This window comes from Aspergillus ambiguus (assembly GCF_047715705.1).
Source record: "Aspergillus ambiguus strain CBS 117.58 unplaced genomic scaffold BDV59scaffold_33, whole genome shotgun sequence".
NCBI classification, from domain to species: Eukaryota; Fungi; Ascomycota; class Eurotiomycetes; order Eurotiales; family Aspergillaceae; genus Aspergillus; species Aspergillus ambiguus.
The window spans coordinates 304,261-319,085 of record NW_027395546.1 but is presented as its reverse complement, the minus strand read 5'-3'; the positions used below and the strand labels follow the sequence as shown (position 1 = coordinate 319,085).

The following is a 14,825-nucleotide window of genomic DNA, read 5'->3' as shown; positions in this document are numbered from 1 at the left end:
TTTGATGGAATGGGAGGTGGTTGAAAAAGGTGGTCAAAATTGATGGCGGGGGTTGACGCGGGAGTGTAAACAGACTTTTGAACCCCCATGTAGTATGCTACTTTCCATTATTTCAAATAAAAACCAGGCTTAAAGCTATTCACTGGTAGTGAAACTGTATCAACAAATTGCTTGTGAGCACGTGAGCCACACATGGTGAATTGTTATCGTTGCTGTAGACGCAGCATATCTGTATAGCTTCGCCACTGCCCTTATTTCGAACACTCAACGTTTTCTTACCAGCCTAATGAGACTCCTTCCCATCCTTCCTTCCCTCACAGCCAATCACAGGGAACAGCCTAGCATGGAGGTCAATCCCATACTTCTCCTTCTCCTTCAGGTGATACTCACTGCATTCGTTATCGGCTTCACATCTCCTTACTCGGTAGCTCGCTCTGGGGTTTTCATCATTGCTTGCCTCTGTACCTGGCAAATCATTTGGACATCTCTCTTCTATCTTAGACGGAGACCCTGGGCTACTACAGTCAGTGGATACGCCATACAGCTTCTTGTACATTACATCGATGTTGCATTGATTGGGCAATGGCAGTTTCTTGGAAACACCGGACACCATAGACAGGCTGACTCGTCTATGAAGGCATCTGATACTATACAAGGATGGATGAAGAGACTGACTTTTGGGATGTCCATGACTCTGACGTCTCGATTTATTGGAACACCAGAGCAGATCAGTCGTATACCTTCCTTTTTCTCGTGGATGCCACTTTACCTCCCATCTCGACGCATTTTTCTTCTCGTTACTGCTCTCACAGTCGTTGGGTGCTATATTGGGATCGACTTGATACAGTCAAACCTTGGCTCTGTGATTGATCACGGATACATCACACTCGAGACCATTCCGCTCTTCAGGCGTCTTCCAGAGATCTCAGTCAGCGAGATGGCCACAAGAGCAATTGTGACTATTAGCACCTTGAATAGCATGATCTTCACTCAAGGAGGGATATACAACTTATGTGCCTTTCTAGCCGTTTTCTTTCGGCTGTCTGAGCCCATCGACTGGCCTCCTTTCTATGGCACTCCACTCCACTCCAAGCGTATACAATGCGCAAATACTGGAGGTAAGTCATATTCCAGCGGTGCGCTCCCTCTTCTAAGACAGTACTACAGTTTCTAATTGTATGCTGCTCACATAGTCATGCTTGGCACCAATCAAACACCCACAAGTTCAAGACGATCTCCAACTACGTCGCACATGACCTGCTTCATATCCCCTGTGGCACCGTGAAGGCGCTATATGTCAGGAATATTATAGTATTTGTAGTATCGGCTCTCATGCATATCGTCCTGGACATGGCTACAGACATCTCCGTCTATCAATCGGGTGGCCTGGCCTTTTTCTGTGGACAGATGGTGGGAATCCCGTTAGAAGATCTCGTTACACATCTGTATTATTGGATGACAAAAACAGTTGGCTGGCGACTCCCATGGGTGGTTGAGAGATTTCTTGGACACGTTTGGGTTGTTGCGTTCTTGGTATGGTCGAGTCCGGCTTATTTATACCCCAAGATCGTCCGATCACAAGCGGGCTCGAGCATCGACTCGGTCCTCCCAGTTAGCTTCTTCAGAAGCTGATCTCCGGGCCTAAGTGATCAGATGTGCGACGCAAAAAGTGACTGGACAAGCTGTGAATTTGACTGTGCCTGGATTTGAGATGGAATAGGCTATGCAGCATCTTCACCAGTGTATGTGGAGCCTGAAACCGACGGGTATAATACCTATCATTAATTAAGGCCCTGGGCATACCTAGGAATCTAATTTACTTTCTATAAGCCGGGATGCTTCCTGGTTTCTGATCACTTTATGAAGCTTCACTGAATTCTCAGTGTATATAGCCTTGCTAAGCCAATACTGTAAAATGAATGCAGTGGTGTGTGAATATAGCCCTTGTGGTATAAATATACCCACTCTCTCTTTCTCGGATTGACTTCCCTCATTCTCCATACGCGTTTTCTTCCGTTTATATCTTCCTGTCCGTCATACTTCATAATATCAGCATATTGTTATACAACCTTCTCTCTCAATACCCCTTACCAACCAGGCATAGCCTGAAATTCCCAGTACTATGCTGTACCACTCAGAGCTGAGAAAATTATTGGTAGCGAATTGGTAAGAATTCAAGACTGACGTACTCCCTCAACCATTGACCTGATTCTGCAACGATGGCGACGAACGTTACTAATACTTCATCTCCCGGCCGTGATTGCAGCGTTACTATGCACCCATGATAAGTAGCCAGAAGACTGTTTCTACCTCCAAAGCATCAGTATTTTGGCGGCAAAGTCAATGGCTGGCGGTCGATTGTCATAAATGCCGGTATTTCAGAGTCTTTGGCACCTATGGAGCATTCGTTTGCCGCCGCCTCCCCGGTTCTCCTATTTTAGTAGTTTCTTCCTCGTATTATTGGGTTATTCTTGCACTGTTACAATAGTTTGGGCGTCTGTGCACAGCACAGTAAAGCAGTCATCCAGTCATTTCTAGTAATAGTCAGATTCTTTTTAGGGACCTTAGAGTTAGGATTATGATAGATCGTTCCTCGGTAATGGAGTTCTAAGGTCTCATGCTTTTTTTTACTTTAATAACGAGATCCGCACCCCAGGCGGGAGAGTTTATTAGAAACTTAGATTTGTCTGGGTTAAATCACTCGGAAAAGAACGTGATGTATATCTTTTTTTTTTTTTGTCGTAGGGTGTTTGTGTCCATTCGTCTTTTTACACACAAATTACTTTATTTCATCAAGTAAACTACTATACTACTCTGTTTTCAGAAGTCTGCGGGGTTTCATGAGAGCATCATCCTCCCTTCAGATTGCGTTATGCGCTAGACATCACCGCGCCTACTCTCCGTTTAATAGGGTAAGTTATCTATGGGGCTATTCATTAAATGTCATAGTTGGAATGTATCTTTCTTGGGTATGGATTGCTTTGACGTTTTGTGAGTATAACCATATCAGATATTAGATACTCTCCGCTGCTCCTGTGGATACTCCCCCAGAAGAAACCTTTGCTGAAAGAGTCATCTTAGGTTATTTCGTCCGGGAAATATGCAAACACCATAAAAAGATACTATGAGTAACGTCTATCCAATCACGTTGATGTTTCAGGATGTGTATAGCCGTATAATTTATGTCGTGATCGAAACTATCATGGCATATACGTATCCCGGATATTTCTCTCGGCACGAGTATCTCAAGCCACAAAAGGATCCATTTCGTTAGGAAAGCCGCAATACTTTGAAGGGTTTCTCATCCACACAACCCTTAAGTTCTGATGAAAAGAAGCACTATGGAAACTAGCAAATCAGAGAAACAGATAACGGATGTTTCTGTGTCCTCCTCGCCGCCACACGAGGTTGATTATGACAATGCACTTACAAACCAAAACGAAGAGCTGAGAGAAAGAGTTATGCGAAAGATTGATATATGGCTCGTCGGCTTCTATTCCGTTGTATACATATTCCGCGTTATCGACTCCAACAACTACTCCAACGCCGCCATCATCAATCTGGAAGCCGGTACAGGAATCAAGAAAGAACTTAATTTCAGTCCCTCGCAGTGGTCCTGGAGTCAATCCATTTTCTCCTACAGTTACCTTTTGTTTGAGCCGTCCAACACTATTCTTCTGAAGTACTTCAAACCCTCCAGATGGATGTTCGTACTCATACTTTCCTGGGGAATCTGTGCATGTTCTGCTGGAGCTGCGCAGAACTTTCCGGGGATGATGTGCGTACGATTTGCAATAGGAATCGCAGAAGCTGGCTTCTACCCGTCAGTGCTTTACCATATGGCTTTTTGGTACAGGCCGACCGAGTTGCGTTGGAGAATCTCTCTGTTTTACTCGCTCGGTCAATTCTCTGGTGCACTGAGCGGTCTGTTAGCGTACGCAATCAGCTTCATGGACGGAGCCGGTGGACTTTCCGGATGGCGATGGCTCTTTATCCTAGAAGGGCTTCCGGCTATTGTGCTGTCCATTGTTGCCTTGCTCTGGCTTCCAGACTACCCAGAGACGGCTCGTATGCTGACTGAGGAGGAGCGAATCTATGTAACGAGTCGTTTGTCCTCGACAGCGCCCTCTGGAAAAGACGAGAGTTGGAACTGGGGCGCAATCAAATCCCTCTTCTCAAGTCCTACGCTCTACACATTTTCGATTTACTGGATCGGCCACGGTATTGGAGGATTTGGCGTGCAGTACGCGCTACCGACTGTAATCTACGAGCTTGGATTTACTACGACTGCCTATTCACAGCTGATGAACATTGTAAGTTTGACATCCAAGACAGGTATAGGCATTTCACTGACTCGCTTTGCCAATCTTATAGCCTCCTTATGTGGCCTGTTTTTTCTTCCTAAACCTCATGGGTTACATGCTACACATGAAATGGATCAGACCCTGGACCACTGCGGTTGCTAGTAAGTCTCCTATATAATTTTTTTTATTCGGCATTTATTAACCATGGACTGCAGTTGAGAGTACCATTATAATATGTTATATAATCCTGATCACCGTGCAGAACTCGTTGGTCAAATATCTAGCCTTGATTGTAGCCACGGCATGTGCCGGTTCTGCATATCCTGTCATCTGGCCGGAGCGTATTCGCGCCCTTGAGGGTACAGTCGCCTCTGGCATTGGCATCGGGTTGACGAACGCCATGGCACAATTCAGTGGAATTGCTGGTCCTCACGTATACTCCTCCGTTTTCGGGCCGACATACCGCGTATCTTACGTGATATGTCTTTCCTTTCTCTGTGCGGCGATTCTAGGTATCTTGGTGTCCTGGTTATTTTTATGGAAAAACGACCGCAAAATGGAGGTATCATCAAGCGATGAAGACGAAGAGAGACGTAAATGATTACGAGCGAAGGGTTATCCACGATATGACGCACATGGTCTGTCAGAATATAAGCCAATGGATACTACTACCTAGATCGCTATTTTAACTAAGGGACATGTCTGAGGTGCAGGACTAAGTATGCCGTTTAAGTTGGTAAAAATCCCAGTCATATGTATTCCAGATGTTATGCCCCAATAATTCTGAGGCCTGGGTTGCATAGGGGCATTCGAGAATGCCAGGCATGTGGCCCTGGCCCTAAGGAGATACCAGTAATACCTGACAACAGTCGCGATGGTTAGTAGGGAAAGCCATGCTCTGGCGTATCCTACCAGAAGACCACGTTTCTAACTTCATTCCAACCGGCGTGATGCCGAGAGTCGGTCGTCCTGTGTTCAGTCGCACTGCTGGCAAGCCAGATGAAACAGGTCGGTGCACCACCCAAGAGCAAGGGTGAGTTCAGGAAATGACGCGCCACTGCAACATCACACTGAACTCACTCACCTTCCTCCATCATTCTCCTCCTTTCAATTTCCGCCTCGACATCATCCAACAGCATGGGAACGGGCCGCCCCTTCCACTTCTCCATCTCAGCTTTGGCAAAGCCCTCCATGCTTCGCAGTCCCACGACCAAGAATCCGAGCTCTTCGCGATCCACATCAAAGACCTCCCACCACTCCCCGTCTACCAGTTTCACGCCAACCTCTCGCGCGGCAAGATATATCGATGCTACCGCAAGGGCATTCGGTTGATGGGTCACGTACAGTAATTGTGGTGACATCAGCGCCGCGTTCAGATGTTCAAAAACCCTGCGCGCCACCTCCGGCGAAGACACCCCGAGGGTTTGCAGGTATGTCAGGGCGATGGTATGAGGAAGGGCAACATGCGTGTTGAAGCCGAGGGTGCGCAAAATAATCGATTCGATCCGCAGAAGCACCACCCGCTGGCTATGGTAGCCTCCCTCGGTGAGGCAGTATGTCTCTGGAGAGTGCTTCTCTGCTTGCGTTCCTTTCGGGTTCACGAACCACAGTGGTGAAGCGTCTTTCGAGAGGAGGAAGGCGTAGACGTTCAGGACGGACCGTGGAGATGTTGGCTGGAATGACAATTTAGCGGTCATATACAGGGCTGCAGCAGATACATCCTATATTGGTTTACGTCAGCGAGTGCAATTTGGGACGGAGGTGTCAAGAAATGCGATTGCGGTACCTTCACGGAATAGATGCGCAGACTGCCGCCCTCGGAGCCAATCCAGAATCGCGTGAATGTGACGATGGCTTGGGCGATGATATCTTGCGGCAGTCGGAGAAGAACTCCTGCGGCCTGGGTGAGTTGGGCGCCTGCAAAGCGGATAGATGCTTCCAGGTCCGGAGAAACGCCATCGATGGAGGACGACGAATTGGAGAGCTGATCAGGGATTGCGAGTGCATTGGATAGGTATTTTAGACCGCTGACTTGGGCCATTATGGTGGTCGGACGGTAGATGAGAATGCAGGCTCTGGACTGACTCGTTCGAAAATTAAGTATGGCGCATGTCATTATTGAGCTGTCGACTACCGCACTGTTCACCGCCCGGCAGTATATGATGTAAGCAGCAGCCTCCTAGACTCGATCTGAAACTCCTGCAACGAACTACGGCAGCTACTCAAATGTGTGAAAGGAAATCAATCTCCAACTTTACGCTTCCGTCTCCAGATGCAGCACATACTCCTATCTCTGAGATGACCATTCCACGGCTCAGCCCGACTCTACGGCGTACCCTGAGGTTATGCTCCCTCACGTCGTTCCCAGTTGATTGGCTGGAGCTATGAGACCGTATCCATGGTTCACTATCGAATCTGTTGACGATATCCCGTGTGTAGAAGAGCCATCTACATGAGGATCTCGTTTCAGGTAGAGAGTTCAGGCTGTCATGTCGCTGGCCACCTTCAGCCCATTCTTCAGCTGCAGAATGACGTCGTCAGGTCAACCACCAAACATCCGTCACGATATTCATTCAACGACGCAACTCGAGAGGCAAATAGACGACTAAAATTAAACGACTGGGGCGGAGCGCATCACTGCAGGGAAGGGATTAGCGGATGGCCTCAAATGGGGTGGAGCCGTGACGAAGAATAGCTTACGATGGGGAGAAGTTCAGCCACCGGATTTTCCTCGATTTTAAGAGCTTCCCCTTTCAACATCAGTGATCTCTTCGGTCAATTTGAAACCTCCAGTTTTATACTCCGTACCCATATCCTTCAATTAACCTCGTGTGTGATAAGAACGGCACGTGTTGATCAACTATCGCTTGGCGCTTTTAGTCTGCTGTTGACTCTGGAGACTTTCCTGTGGATCAACCGGTGTCGTGACAGTCCCATCCATCATCCTCGAGCATCCCTCGAACAACCGTCACCGCATCCCCGCATTCCCCCCTAAAACATTATCAGGAGTACCAGGGCTTTGACGTGGGTGACCGCGCAGTTTCCCTGGGTTATTGGACGGCCCCTCGACGTGGCATTCCAGCCCTGGCCCAAGTGGTGCGACTGGAGGCATCCCTCCCTCATTCCTGGCTCCATCCCTTTTCCCTGATATCCAATCCTATCGTCGGGCAACAATGCTCCCAATCCCTTCTACCGCCGTCACTCCTCCGCCGCCCGAACAGAAAGGAGACTCTCAATCCTGTCATGACCTCAAACCCCTCCCCGCGATCCCTGCAGCTGTTCTAGCTCACAGCTCGGATGGGCCCTCTCCTCCTCTGTCCAACCATGCTACTTCCTACCACCGCCGAGCCAATACCGAAGTTATTATCCGCCGACAATCCCCTCTTCCCGCGAGACAGTTATTTACCGATCAGCCCAAAACATACGAAGACCTGGACCGCAGCTCCCTTGCAACCGAAAACATAGCCCGCAGAAAACTCGAGGAGGGAGCGAAGCGATTATCCGGCTGGTTTCAAGGAAAATCAGAACCTTTTAATTTAGGAGTCGGCTACAGTCAACCTTCCGATATGGCCCCTTCATCCACTCGCGAATTCGGCGCGGACGCTCCTGTCGTACCGACGAATCGAGCACAGAAACGAATGACGGCTCCCTCACCGTTGAAGCAGGTCACATCGTCTAGCCCGTTTTCGTTCTTCGGGTTAAAACGACAGGGTAACAAAATGGACCTTCCTGAACCTGCGGAAGATGAACTGCTCAATCTGGACATCAACGCAGCCCTGTTCCCGCCGGGAAATAATGATCTCAGCGGCCAACAGGCCTTCGATGCACTGCGCAACAATGCGGACAACCTCCTTCGACAGCTGCAGGCGGCCTACAAGCAAAGGACCTTTGCCTTGCACGAAACCCTCGCCGACAAGAGTGAGAAACAGGAAGAGCTTGAAGAAACCCGGACGCGGGTAGACCACCTGAAGATCCAACTGGACGGCATGGCTGAGAAGGTTCTCCAGCAAGAGAAAGCGATGAAAGCCATGGCGGAGGAGCTAGAACATGAACGACAACTGCGTCGACGCGACGATGAGGCTCACCGGCGTAGTGTGATGAACGTTCGGTCCAGCGACGACGAAAGTGTCTCCGAGATGGGCGCTGAACTGCGGACGCCGAAATGGAGTCTGAAACGGGCCAGCAATGCGACTTTCACCAGCGGCGATTCGGGTTTCGACTCTGGCGATGAAAGCCTGGCGGAGAGTATCTTCTCCCGTCGAGAAGGTCTGGAGTCCCCTCCATCGACTGTAGCTCCGTCGCCAAACATTTCCCAAATTGCACTGTCCGCACCGACTTCCACGAGTCAGCACTCTGGTCAGAAGGAGCTGAGACCTGCCGCTGCACCGACGCCGCGCCCATCGACTTACGATCGAGTTATCAAAGGCCTTACTTCGACAGGAATTGCCAGCTCGTGGGTGGGGAGCTCCGCCAAGTGTTCAATCTGTCATGGGGTGCCTGCTTCCGAGGCGTGGAGTGTTATGGGGATCTTGAAAGAAGAAAACAAAGGACTGAAGAGCCGACTAGGTGAGCTCGAAGTGGTCATCGACGACTGTTTAAGCATGGTTGGACCATAGATTTGTATATGGGTATCTTGATGGTATCTGCAGACGAGGACACTGGATGGTCCTGATGTTGCCTCTAGGGAGGAGCAGGTATAAGATATATGGAGATTATAAGAGTGACATTAGAAACTAGAAGCGAATGAAGAGTTACTATTAATACTATTAATTGAGATAGAAATGTGATGATAGTAAAGAGTACATACGGGAGTATGTTGTACTGTGTACTAGTCGGGGCGGGAAGCGACCAAGTGGCCTCAAGGGGTTTAGCGTGGCTGGACGAAAGTGGCCAGCGAGGCGACTTCGATTAATGGGGAAACTCAACCTCATCGTTCCCTCTTCCTCCCTTCACCTTCGCCCCATCCCTCCTCTTCCCTTCTCTTCTCTTTTTCCGTTCTCCCACTCCTTCTGCTGGCCCCCCCTCCAGCTCCGTTCATTCCTCTTTTCTTTTAATCTAGTCTTTAGTCCCTCGGCGTGGGTGGTGGATCTGTCATCATGAGCGGACGTGAGTTCCCCCGGCACGCGAACCCATCGCCATCGCACCCACGCTCTCTCCATACTCTCAATGCTTTCGCAAATACTGATGCCCGATACTAGTTCGCTTCCTCGATCTGATTAAACCTTTTACGCCCCTCCTTCCGGAGGTGGCCGCGCCCGAGACCAAGGTGCCCTTCAATCAGAAGTTGATGTGGACTGGGGTATGTAATTGAGCCATTGGTCGCACAAGAGCTTGCAAGACTAATTGTTTGGCCTGTAGTTGACTTTGATGATCTTCCTGGTTATGAGTCAGATGCCTCTGTATGGCATTGTCTCCTCCGACACGTCCGATCCCTTGTACTGGCTGCGTATGATGCTGGCCAGTAACCGGGGTACTCTGATGGAGTTGGGTATCACCCCTATTATCTCCTCCGGCATGGTCTTCCAGGTATGTTTCGAATCCGCGCTCTTTCCTCGACTTCGTCCAAATTTAACGACCCATTTCTGTAGCTCCTCGCTGGTACCCACCTCATCGATGTCAATCTCGACCTCAAGACCGACCGTGAGCTGTACCAGACTGCTCAGAAGCTCTTCGCTATCATCCTCTCCTTCGGTCAGGCCTGCGTCTACGTAATTACTGGTCTCTACGGTCAGCCCAGTGACCTTGGTGCTGGAATTTGCGTGCTCTTGATTGTCCAGCTGGTTGTTGCCGGCCTGGTGGTCATTCTCCTGGATGAGCTCCTCCAGAAGGGATACGGTCTTGGTAGCGGAATTTCGCTCTTCATCGCGACCAACATTTGCGAGTCCATTGTCTGGAAGGCCTTCTCCCCGACCACCATCAACACTGGCCGTGGTCCCGAGTTCGAAGGAGCCATCATCGCCCTGTTCCACCTCTTGTTGACCTGGCCTGACAAGCAGCGCGCTCTGCGTGAAGCCTTCTACCGCCAGAATCTCCCCAACATTATGAACCTCCTGGCCACTCTCCTCGTCTTCGCCGCCGTCATCTACCTCCAGGGCTTCCGCGTTGAGATCCCCGTTAAGTCCTCCCGCCAGCGTGGAATGCGCGGCTCTTACCCTGTCCGTCTCTTCTACACCTCCAACATGCCTATCATGCTCCAGTCCGCCCTGTGCTCCAACATCTTCCTGGTCAGTCAGACTCTGTACTCTCGCTTCTCGGACAACATCCTCGTCAAGCTTCTCGGAGTCTGGGAGCCCCGCGAAGGCTCCGCCCAGCTCCACGCTGCCTCTGGTATCGCCTACTACATGTCCCCTCCCCTTAACTTCAAGGAGGCTCTTCTGGACCCCATTCACACGGCGGTCTACATTACGTTCATGCTCGTCGCCTGTGCTCTCTTCTCCAAGACCTGGATTGAGGTGTCGGGCTCCGCCCCCCGCGACGTTGCCAAGCAGCTGAAGGACCAGGGTCTTGTGATGGCTGGTCACCGTGAGCAGAGCATGTACAAGGAGCTCAAGCGTATCATCCCCACCGCGGCTGCCTTCGGTGGTGCTTGCATTGGCGCTCTGTCTGTTGCCTCCGACCTGCTCGGTGCTCTTGGTAGCGGCACCGGTATTCTCCTGGCCGTGACGTAAGTTTCCTCCATTTACTAGTGATATGTGCCATGTACTAACATGACGAATCAGCATTATTTACGGCTACTTCGAAATTGCTGCCCGTGAGGGCGATATTGGTTCGGGCCTTAAGGGGCTCGTTCCCGGTAACTAGACCGGGCATCTCTCTTCTCTGATGAGTGGAATGAGGAGAAAGATTGTGAATCTGAATTGTTCTTGTTTTCTTTTTGTAATTTCCCCGTTCCTTCCCGGGTGGTGTGCTGTTGTGGCGGCGAAGTAGGACTTGCATGTATGGGTGGGCGCATTGGAAAGGTAGACCTTTCCCGTCGGAAAGTGAGGCCGCAACTGTACATAGCGCCCCCTGGTTGTAACCATATTGAAAAGATAAAATTATATCTCTTACATTTAATGGATGCTGTATTTGAGTTGTTGAATTAATCGCTACGTATTTTTGTTACCTGAGCCCATACTACATCTCTATACAGTAGGTAGTGAAGTATGCCATATGTGTAACTGGGCATGGCTGCAGATTAAAAACAAAACAGCTCCCTGTATCTTCACGCGTCGGCTGAGTCTGGGTTCAAGACTCTCAATGCTAAGGACAGCTTTTCCTTCAACTGGATCCGTGGACAACTTCGCCGAGGGGTAGCAGTCCGTTATATATTGTGGGGGGACGAGGCTGTCCAACAGCCAATGTAAGCCTCCCGAGGACTGCACATTCTAATTTCAGCTTAATGCTGTAGACCATCGCTTTCGTAATAACCTGGAGGTAATAAAAGCCAAGGAACTCAAGCAACAGCAGAGCTATATCGAGTAGGACCGCTATTACGTTGATAACAACAAGCTCATACAGTATCCGCACCCGGCGCTTGTCCTGCACAGGGTTCAACCTGATTAGCTTGATAGTCACGGCCACGAAGATTGCAGATATTAGACCCTCTTGAACACTGAAATAGATCAATTGCACCCGTTCAATATAGTCGTAGCCATGGCTCCAAGTGCCCCGGAAATAGGCTGAACCGTAAAACAAAACGGTGACGGGGATCACTAACAGTATTGTCCCTATAAGAGCCGAGAAACCGAGGGCTTTGCGTAGTCTGACATTCCAGAAGACAATATGTAGCCGGGAATAGAGAACCAGTGACTGCCCGGGCACCATGAAATAGAAACCAACAATTTGGAATGTAAGCATCAGCCATTTGGGTCCAGCATGGTATATATCCAGCAAGGCTCCCACACTGCATGGGATCACGCCCAACGTGGCTGACAGTAGGATAGACCAGAAGTACACACTTCTGTGGCGCCTAAAACTCCACAATATGATCAGGACCAGCTCTGTGGCGCTGTATAGCGCCAGGGATATGAACACTATTGTGACGAACTTCCCCGGAAGGCTTTCATTTTCGAATCCCGGAGCAAGCCGCGCAGCGGGGGTTGTCGAAGGGTTTGACATGGAGCCATCACTTCTGGGCTGTAGGTAATCCACAGGAAGACCGACAAGGACCGGCAGTCCGGAGAACTCCTTCGACCATATTCGTGGATCATCCCTGGGCGCACTATAGCCTTTAAACGACCCTGTCTGATATTCGATTTATGCAAAAGGGTAAGTAAACTTTGAGGTAATTACGACAAGGAGTCTAAAGAACCTCACGAGCCGTAAACCATGTAGAAGGATAGTTGGCTGATCCGCAACTCATGGACCGCCACCAACATAATAACTATCCCCAGAAGATGGGACAGGATGGGTTTCTCCCTTGGGAACCCAATGGATGGTGGAGAACATCTGGGGCCCCATGGATCTTCAACAATGTTTGTAGAATATAGACTTTTGCCTCCAGTCCCTTCTGGTTCACTCATTCCTAGGCCTCACGTGTACCTCACTTTGTGGCAAATGCCAAAGAAAGCTCTGCAAACCCATCATACGCACGTGAATTATGACGAACTCTGGATGTTACGATGAATCGAGCTTCTGATCTAAAACTATATTTGGTTGTGGGGTATATAACACTATATTAGCTCAACGATAGCTATACGCACAACTCAATCCAAATCTAGCTAGCTCTCAAAGTCAGATATGGCCAGCCAGTTTAGGTCCGGTAGTCACCATTTATCGTGACATATTCATGGCTGAAGTCACAAAACCAGTACACAGCCTCTTCGCCGCCGAGACCCTGCTGGCCCTTCTCCCCACCACCTAGATCAACGACGATCTCCAGATCTTCCTCCTGGAGAATAACACTGGCACGTTCCTCGTCGACCTGCTCCGGCTCACCGTTGACAAGCAACTTCAGAATGGGGCTACCATCCACAGGTTTGAAGCTCACGCTCGTCCGCTCCGGCACCACCGTGCCCGGCGCCACGCCCTGGGTGTACCCGATGGCGCAGAGAATGCGGCCCCAGTTGGCGTCACGGCCGTACAGGGCGGTCTTGACGAGCGGCGAGCGGGCGATCGTCGACGCGATCAGCCGCGCTGACTCATAGTCTGGCGAGTTCTGTACGCGCACCGTCACGAACTTGGTCGCACCCTCACCGTCGCGCACCACCAGCTGCGACAGCGACTGCGTGAACGACGTGAGCACCTCCTGCAGTGCCGCGTAGTCGGCTGACGTGCTCGACGCGACGGGTGTCCCGCCTGCGGCCCCGTTGGCTAGGATGGCCACCGTGTCGTTGGTGCTAGTGTCGCCGTCGATGGAGATCGAGTTGAATGACCGTGAGACAGAGTACGTGAGCAGTGATTGCAGTGCGGCCGGGTCGACAGGGGCGTCGGTGCAGAGAACGCCCAGGAGAGTCGCCATGTTCGGGTGGATCATGCCAGCGCCTTTGGTCATACCAGCCAGGCTGTAGGTGCGGTCCGGGGATGAGGGCAGGGAGAAGGTGCGGGAAAGAAGCTTCGGGAAGGTATCCGTGGTGCAGATAGCGCGGGCGGTGCTGAGCCAGGAGTCATGGGTTGATGCGAGGTTCTGGTGGGCCGTGGGGATGTTGTTGAGGATCTTGGAGATGGGCAGACTGGGATGGTCAGCATGTCTTTTCTTTCTTCGTTGCATTTATCTTGAATGTTGTGGATTACCGTTGTCCGATGACGCCAGTGCTCATGACGAGCGTGCTGGGCTCGTTGAGCCCGTTACATTCGTCCACCTTCTGGCCCATAGCGACGGCATCCTCCAGACCGCCCTTCCCGGTGACAGCGTTGGCGCAACCGGAGTTGATCACGACAGAACGGACGCCTTGGCCCTGGCGGGACTTGAGAATGTCACGGCTGACCTGGACGGGAGCAGCCTGGAACTTGTTGGTGGTAAAGACGGCGGCGGCGGAGCACGGGGTTTCGGAAGAGATCAGAGCCAAGTCGGGGAATTTGGTGTTGGAAGCCTTGACACCCACATGGGTACCAGAGACGAGGAAACCCTTCGGATACGATCCAGAAGAGGGAATGAACTTGCGCTTGGATGCCGGAATGGCCATGTCCACCGGAGCAGAGTAGTTGCGCACTTGACCCTTCACCATGCGGGCGAAGACAGCCATTGTGGCTGCGGGTTGGGCAGGAGAAGCCATTTCAGCTATGAAGGCAGGACTGCACTTGAATTTTGGGAAAAATCCCGATCAATGGACTTCTTAATCCACCTGCGGGGGAGGTCTCCGGCGTGACTCAGGATCTTGAGTGACTTAATCGAAGCAATGGTGCTGCGTGAGACACGAGACACCACAGCCAGTCCACGCACAGAGTCTTCGGTTTATAGGAAGCCGTGCAGGTCCGGCGTAAGAGTCCAGCGGAGCTGAAGGGAGATGAGGAGAAAAGCAAGTATACGAAGACCTCCGGCTGGAAGCTGATCATCTCCGATACCGCCGGCCCGGAGAAAATGTCGGCCCGCTCTCGACG

At 50.7% G+C, this 14,825-nt stretch overlaps 6 protein-coding genes across 6 annotated transcripts; 3 read left to right on the top strand and 3 right to left on the bottom strand.

Annotated features, from left to right (window-relative positions):
• Positions 1-3,341: 3,341 nt before the first annotated feature.
• BDV59DRAFT_209813 (MFS general substrate transporter) lies at positions 3,342-5,142 on the top strand (the record flags this gene model as incomplete). The annotated part of the gene is made up of 3 exons (XM_073695462.1): positions 3,342-4,313; positions 4,375-4,465; positions 4,520-5,142. The coding sequence occupies 3 exons, from the start codon at positions 3,342-3,344 to the stop codon at positions 4,903-4,905; spliced, it is 1,449 nt and encodes a 482-aa protein (XP_073545143.1). The 3' UTR covers positions 4,906-5,142.
• On the bottom strand, positions 4,798-6,385 carry BDV59DRAFT_184905 (putative cyclin). The gene is made up of 2 exons (XM_073690761.1): positions 6,091-6,385; positions 4,798-6,025 (listed from the first exon to the last, which is right to left on the bottom strand). Exons 1-2 carry the CDS (start codon positions 6,343-6,345, stop codon positions 5,381-5,383), a joined length of 900 nt encoding a protein of 299 aa, XP_073545142.1. The 5' UTR covers positions 6,346-6,385; the 3' UTR covers positions 4,798-5,380.
• Positions 6,386-7,303: 918 nt separating this feature from the next.
• On the top strand, positions 7,304-9,053 carry BDV59DRAFT_97508 (uncharacterized protein). The gene has a single exon (XM_073697436.1). The coding sequence runs from the start codon at positions 7,478-7,480 to the stop codon at positions 8,918-8,920; it is 1,443 nt and encodes a 480-aa protein (XP_073545141.1). The 5' UTR covers positions 7,304-7,477; the 3' UTR covers positions 8,921-9,053.
• A 171-nt stretch (positions 9,054-9,224) lies between these two features.
• Positions 9,225-11,368, top strand: BDV59DRAFT_97501 (translocon subunit SEC61). The gene is made up of 5 exons (XM_073697435.1): positions 9,225-9,410; positions 9,503-9,603; positions 9,663-9,830; positions 9,893-10,968; positions 11,024-11,368. Exons 1-5 carry the CDS (start codon positions 9,401-9,403, stop codon positions 11,103-11,105), a joined length of 1,437 nt encoding a protein of 478 aa, XP_073545140.1. The 5' UTR covers positions 9,225-9,400; the 3' UTR covers positions 11,106-11,368.
• A 196-nt stretch (positions 11,369-11,564) lies between these two features.
• On the bottom strand, positions 11,565-12,438 carry BDV59DRAFT_209811 (uncharacterized protein; the record flags this gene model as incomplete). The annotated part of the gene is made up of 1 exon (XM_073695461.1): positions 11,565-12,438. The coding sequence occupies exon 1, from the start codon at positions 12,402-12,404 to the stop codon at positions 11,565-11,567; it is 840 nt and encodes a 279-aa protein (XP_073545139.1). The 5' UTR covers positions 12,405-12,438.
• Positions 12,439-12,905: 467 nt separating this feature from the next.
• BDV59DRAFT_184900 (bifunctional ornithine acetyltransferase/N-acetylglutamate synthase) lies at positions 12,906-14,736 on the bottom strand. Its single transcript, XM_073690760.1, has 2 exons — positions 14,019-14,736; positions 12,906-13,957 (listed from the first exon to the last, which is right to left on the bottom strand). The coding sequence occupies exons 1-2, from the start codon at positions 14,498-14,500 to the stop codon at positions 13,039-13,041; spliced, it is 1,401 nt and encodes a 466-aa protein (XP_073545138.1). The 5' UTR covers positions 14,501-14,736; the 3' UTR covers positions 12,906-13,038.
• Between the last annotated feature and the right edge of the window lie 89 nt (positions 14,737-14,825).